This window comes from Gavialis gangeticus, unplaced genomic scaffold (assembly GCF_001723915.1).
Source record: "Gavialis gangeticus isolate Ggan-Ray unplaced genomic scaffold, GavGan_comp1, whole genome shotgun sequence".
Lineage (NCBI taxonomy): Eukaryota > Metazoa > Chordata > Crocodylia > Gavialidae > Gavialis > Gavialis gangeticus.
The window spans coordinates 21,356,307-21,363,269 of record NW_017728992.1 but is presented as its reverse complement, the minus strand read 5'-3'; the positions used below and the strand labels follow the sequence as shown (position 1 = coordinate 21,363,269).

At 41.1% G+C, this 6,963-nt stretch overlaps 1 protein-coding gene across 1 annotated transcript in view; it reads left to right on the top strand.

Moving 5' to 3' along the window:
* DNAH5 (dynein axonemal heavy chain 5) overlaps positions 1–6,963 on the top strand; it is a 555,556-nt gene that overhangs the window by 283,805 nt on the left and 264,788 nt on the right. The window contains exons 53-55 of the mRNA XM_019521239.1: positions 2,230–2,360; positions 3,586–3,739; positions 4,933–5,200. Of these exons, the coding sequence (XP_019376784.1) occupies positions 2,230–2,360; positions 3,586–3,739; positions 4,933–5,200 (553 nt within the window). The remainder of the gene's footprint in view (positions 1–2,229; positions 2,361–3,585; positions 3,740–4,932; positions 5,201–6,963) is intronic.

Here is a 6,963-nt window from a genome sequence, read left to right as displayed (position 1 = left end):
GGCTGGAGAACACAGAGAGAGAGAGAGAGAGAGAGATAGGGATCGGGGTGAGGTGGCAGGAGGCAAAAAGTGGTGGGAGAGGGGCTGACAGCCTGCAGAAAGCAACAGGGCTTAGAGCCTGCAGAAAGGGACAGAGAGGAGGCAAAAAGTGGCGGGAACAGGGCTGAGAGCCAAGAGGGGGAGAGAGAGACAGATCAGAATTTAAGAGGGGGAAGGGACCGGGGCTCAGTAAAACACAACCCAACTCGGGGTTACAAATGATTTTGGTTGTATTGAAAAGGGGAGATGGTAACACTATTTTATTGGTTCTTTTGCGCACGTGTGCGCACATGCGCGCGCGCACACAGAGGCAGCAGGGGTTAAAGAGGCTTGGTGCAGGGTCTGAAGTCCGGGAGGAGAGAGAGAGAGTCCAAATTGGAGGAGGAAATATGTAGGTAATATCTATCTATCCTAGGCTGAAAGTGGGTCCTCGATGGCCAGTCAGGGTCTCCTTCAGCTCAGTGTTGTCCAGAGGGGGTTGCCAGTAGGGCCTCTGGGGTGGATAGGCAGTGTGACATTGGAGATGGTTTGGTCCAGATGGAAATGGCGTTCCCAAGGAGTCAGTCTTCACTACTCCTTTTTATGGGGCAGACTACCTCTGATCTCCTATGGGGAGGGCCTGTTGAGGCAATGTCAGTCGTGTTCCAGAGGGTTCCAGTTGTTCTTACTGAGCATGTGCAGCCTTGGCATAATGGTGGGTTGCCTCATCTTTTGTTTCTTGAATGCTGAGGGTGGTTCCAAGGGCTGGGTTGTTGGTCCAGGTATTGGTGTTGATGGTTTGGTCATTCAGAGGGAGCTATTTTTAGACCTACTGTCATCGTCTCTCAAGCACCCTCATTCATCCCCATTCGTTCAGGAACCTAGTTGCATAGGAGGGGTAGTATGAGTCATAGGTTACACAACTGGATATGGGGATAAGATGGAGGCTTGACATTACAAGATGGAAACTTGACATGACTTATGCTAACTTACATATATACGCCTAAAACAGTAATCACACAATGTAAAGGCAGTAAAAAAATCAATACAAACATAATAATTAGGAGAGAGAAAAATAAAACTTAGTACCTAAAATAAAATGTTAAAGCTTATCCTACATCTTGGCTTATTTATACTTATCTATAGGCAACAGAGAGGGAAAGAAAACATCAGAAATGGTTGGGGAAGGGGAGGGGATGCATTTTAAAAGGAAAAAAAAAGAAAATTTGGGGGTTTTGCTACAGTACTGTGCTCCATCTATCCAACCTTCAGGACCATTGTGTTGTAGTGCTCCACATTTTGATGTTTCTGTGAAACATTTTATATATAGAACACTGAGGTTACAATTGTAGTTTTGAAGGAAGTACCTAGTGTTACATAGGCTAGAAAAATACATTGCCTCTCTCCTTGAACAAGTTGCATCTGTGTTTGTCCCAGAACAGAAATATCCCAGGATTGGCTGCTTCTGATCAGGTTTTAGTAAGCAGCTGAAAGCACTGCTGCTTTTCCACTACTTACTCAATGAAGAAATCCCAAGATAACTATTCAGATGCTCTTTGGAATGTCTTGGGATAAACTGTTAGTACTTCTTATCCCATGAACATTTTGAGGATTATCTTAGAGCAAGACATGAATATTTGAATGGTTGCACTTTGTCCTGGGATAAAATGATTACTGTTGGACAAATGCACTGTTTCTTGTAGTCAGAGGTAGACTGACATAGAAACTACAGTTAGGTTTCTTGCATCCTATTTACTATAACATTAGCTCCCTTCTGTGTTGTTTTGTACAAATGTCTTAATATCATCTTACTTGGTAAATTCTATGACTTCATGTGGGTTAGTTTTGCTTTTTGTAAGCATGAAATCAAAATCAAGCTATTTGTTGTACAACAAGCAGTGATAGTGCAATGGTATATACAGTGTTAACATAATTATAGAAAATCCATAACAATACTTTGAAGTGGCAACACCATTTGTTTTGGGTAAGATTAAAAAAGAAGCTGTTCTTAATGTACTACACTCTTGGTTTTTTTTGTTTAAATGTCATTGGGAATTATTAAAATAAAACTACTGTAGAATTCTGTAATTAATGTTTGGGATTGCACCAAAACTATGACATTCTAAGACGTTTTTATGGCCAGCAAAGCTTAAATTGTTTGGACACTTGAATTCCACATATTAAGCAACAAGTGGCCATGCTACCCTGCAGATTTCGCGTGTGATTCGCACCTCTTGTGGAAACGCTCTGTTGGTTGGAGTTGGTGGTTCTGGAAAGCAGAGCTTGACAAGGCTGGCATCATTCATAGCAGGCTATGAAACCTTCCAGATCACTTTAACAAGGTAGGTGTTGGTCCAATTGTATTTTAAAAAAATGGTACTATGACTTATTTGGGTTTACTTACAAGCAGAACATAAACCCTTATCTTGCCTTCTAAAAAGCCTTATTAAATATTTACCATGACCACCCTTTGAACACCCTCTCTGCATGAACAGCTTCATAAGCTTGTTAAGTTGCGTGAATATAACCCTCATAGAAGGAAGAAGAAAGATATAGTTTAAGAATGCTGCTATTGGTTCCAGAGTTATAACATTTATGTTCATTGCTATGAAAATAATATCTGGAGTTAGGAGAAGGAAGAAAAATGGTTTCTCAGTTTATTTTACTTTGTGCATTTTTGAGCAATTTTTTTTCTAGGTTAGTTCCCCTGCTTGTGTAGGTATTATATTATAATTATGTAAGGTTGAAAGGTACCTCGTGAAGCCTTCTAGTCCATGCCCCTTTTGTGTGGTAGGATCAAGCATACCTAGGCCATTCTTGACAGATACCTTCTCAATCCTTCAGTGAAGAAACCACCCACTGCCATCCTTAGTTTGTTGTAAGATATTACTGCTTTTACAATTATGATTTCTCTAATACCTGATATAGATCATTTCTGCTGAAAATTAGGTTGCTTTCTTCTTGTCCTAGTCACCACCTTACTTTGGATGTATAATTTTTTTAAACAAACTGGAATGGTGGAGTCAACATTTCACTTTTTCTAGCCTGATTCCTTGAACTATTCCCTCTACTTACAATTTACAAACCATGTATCCTTGTAGTTTGTTTAAATCTTTCTGAAAGTGTAGTGGCCAAAAGTATTCCAGTTAAGGCCTGACCAGCATAGAATAGAGCAGGGGGCTTACCATATGACACTTGACAGAATGAGAGATGCCTTTTTTCATAACACCACAGTGACTGGCATGCAGAATGTAATTTAGGCACCCTGTACACAGTACAGACACTGTGCAGTTAGCTGCTTGATTAGGTATAAGTCAAACCTTAAAGGTGTGCCTTTCAGAATGAGTTCTTTCTAAAATTTCTTCCCAAGAGACCATGATTAAGTTTCCTGAGCTGGCTGCTGTCCTCTCCTTCTAAGAGGTTGGTTTTTTTTCCCCTGCTACTCTCACTTGTTTACTTTTAGAATTAATAAACTTTAATTTCATTAACACTTAGATCCATACTGCTTTCCGCCTTAATTTCCTTTATCATCCACCAGGTAGCAACTCAATTCTTTTTCCATTTTAGATCATATAACACTTCAAACCTGATGGAAGACCTTAAACTCTTATACAGGACAGCAGGACAACAAGGAAAAGGCATCAGCTTCATTTTTACAGACAATGAGATCAAAGATGAGGCTTTCTTGGAATATCTGAATAATGTTTTATCATCTGGAGAGGTGGGATTTTCACCCCCTTGTTTTTTGTTGCTGTTCTTCCCCTTTCACCCTTCCTTTGAGGAGGCCTTGTTCTTGATAAGGTGGTCCCAGAGACTGTGAGAGGTTAGTTAGGTCAGTGAGATATCAGTGAAAGTATCAAAGAACATCAAGCAAGATAAATGGGGGAGCTTATACTCAGGACAGGGAGTGTAGGCAGAATTAGGGTGGCCCCTAGGGGGTGCCATTGCTTCTGCAGGGCCTATGTTGCCACAGACCACAACAGGTCAAAATGTCTTTATAAATTCCTTTTTGAAATCTCTCAATTTATTTTGTGAATCATGTTTATTGTTAATAAACAGTACTAAAAATAGGCACCCTGTGGCACCCTGAAAGGATCTCAAGGCACCCCATGGTTGAGAATCACTGAAATAGATCATCTCATGTTATTTGATTACATGGGGAGATAACTGTTAACATTTAAAGTAGAACTCTTAATCCTTTAAGATGAAAATGTATGAATTGCATCTTAAATTAATTGACAGGCTGGAAATGAGGGACACAATAGAACAGGAAAAGGAAGGTTGAAACTATGTGAACTTGGTTTCTTATGAATTGTTAAACTTGCTACTTGGGTTCAGATCTCATTGTTTTGCAGTGGAAAATAAGCCTACATGAAACAGAGGAAAATTTGTATCCAAAATAGGTGACATAGGGTATATTGAATCTGGAAGGGTATGTTCCAGAGTGATGTTTCATCTAGTTTCTTGCATATTATAAGTAGAGAAATTAACCAACCAGGGTGTAGTTAATGAATATTTTATTGCAGCAGATGTGCATCTTTATTTGTAGACCTAGATCAATTTAGTGCCAGCAAGACTTTGCTTGTTTTGATGGGCTTGGTGCTATGAAATCAGCTGAAGAGAATGGGAAGAGGAACCGTGTGTGTGTGTGTGTGTGTGTGTGTGTGTGTGTGTGTGCACACGCATGTGTGTGCGCGCGTGCGCTTAACATCAAACTTTCTTGATGTCAAGTAGAAGAATTTCATGGTATTTGATTTCATTCGCATTACCCTACCCAGCCTATGTTTAAAACAAATGAATAAACACCCCATCCCTCCAAAAACAAAAAAAAAACAAAAACAAAAACAAAAAAAAAACCCCAAGCCCCCCACCCCCACTCAACCCAAGAAACTCACCTTGTGCTTTTCTTCTTAGGTCTCAAATTTGTTCGCCCGTGATGAAATTGATGAGATCACTAGTGACCTCATATCTGCCATGAAAAAAGAGCAGCCACGGCGACTTCCAACCAATGAGAATTTGTATGACTATTTCATGACTAGGGTCCGCCAGAACCTTCATGCAGTACTCTGCTTTTCACCAGTAGGAGAAAAATTCAGGAACCGAGCCCTGAGGTTTCCTGCTCTTATTTCTGGCTGTACCATAGACTGGTTTAGTCGATGGCCTAAGGATGCTTTGGTTGCAGGTGAGTGAGAGAGTTGCTCTTCTGCCAATCTGTCTATGCTACATTTGGAAATTTACCATATTTTCTTATGTCATACATTTCCTAAATAAGGTGTACACCTTGTTTTTGGAAGACGGAATGAATGAAATAAATCTTTCCTTGTTCTTTTCTACTGTTAAGTATTTTTACAGGAAAACACAGGCAGCTGTAGTAGCAGAGTGGGAGGGGTAGGGAGCAAAACTTATGGCCGCTCTGTTAACCCCCTAGTTGCAGGGTGTTGCAGGTGCTGCTGGCTTACATAGCTTGGGAAGAGGGGCTGGGCAGCTTGTCTTCAGTAGAATTGAGTCTTCAGCTGAGCCAGCCCCTCTTTCTGACCTGGGTTGACTGATGACAGTGGCAGTAAAGTAAGTTGAGGGCTTACACCAGTCCAAAAAAAAAAAAAAAAAAAAGTTAGGCAGCTTGGCTTCTATGGGATCTGTCCATCTTCTCCCAGGCACACCACAAATAGAGGGGGAGTTGAAGCAGGGTACCACTGTATTCTCTTGGATCTGGCCTTGGCTGTATTTCCCTGCTTAAGACATGCACCCCAATTTTCAATAGGTAACTTTCAGAAAAGGTGTCTATCATATGTAGGTAAATATGGCAGGTGAAACCAATGCTTTTTAAGTCACTTTGAAGACAATCAAGGTAACTTTCTCCTCTGAGATAATAAGGGAAGCTGCTTTAACTAACTAAATAAAATCCCATTTAATTCTTTTCTTTACTCTCATTCAAGTGAGTGCTGTTGTTACCAGATTTGCCCGCTACTTTGGGGTGTGCTCAGTTATTAGGGCTAGGGTCTTGGCAATTCTATTAATGTGCTGCTTCTGTTACTTGTGATATGGAACTGTATCTCTCCCCCTGCAAGCCCTCACCCCCAATGGAGCTATCTTGCAGTTCTCAGTTCAGTGCGGCTGGGTTCTTCCAGTCCCCAAATCAGTCGTGCTCTCACAACACGCCTGACCTGGCCAGGTTGATCAGTATGGACAGGCTGACACCCTCATATATGCCAAGAATCAATTCATCAGAGCAACAATAACTCCAGTCAGACATAAGCACCCAGTTAAACAGAATACCTCTGAATCCGGCTGGGTGTCCAGATGACACCCTCATGGGCCAGCATTCAGTTCATTAGGGCATGTCTGAGCCAAACTGGGTCAATCAGCCTGTACAAGCTGATCCCCTTCTGTGTTTCAAATTCAGCACATCCCAATCCTTTAGCCTCTTGAGGAGCAGACCCCACACTAGTTTTGGGCTACACAGGGATCTTTAGCTTAGGTAAAAGGAGCGTTGCTGCAGAGCAAGTGGGGAGGGAGAAGTAAAGAAGGAAAAATATACCCAGTTACCACCAGTTTGACTGTAAAAGTTATTTATTGCTAAGTGGATGAAATATATATTGACACTAGTAGTAATAGACATGCAAAGGAAAAACAAACACAAACAGTCACAGTATACCCTGGTTTCACTAAGTATTTGGGGAAATTTAGCTCAAGCTTAATTAATACAGTTCACGTTCAGAAATCTATGCTTGGAGAGAGAAGAGAGAGAGAGAGCTGGGATCTCACCAGTCCAAGGCACTCAGGTTGGAAAGCTGACAGGTCAAAATTCTCAGCACAATCCTTGAAGGGAGACGATCTGACTCCTTCAGCCTCTCCAGAAGAAAGCGGGTGGTGTCAGCACACACGCTGCTGCTTTTACAGATTTTTATACCCTTAGTTCAGCTTCTTTCAAGCATTCTCAATAGT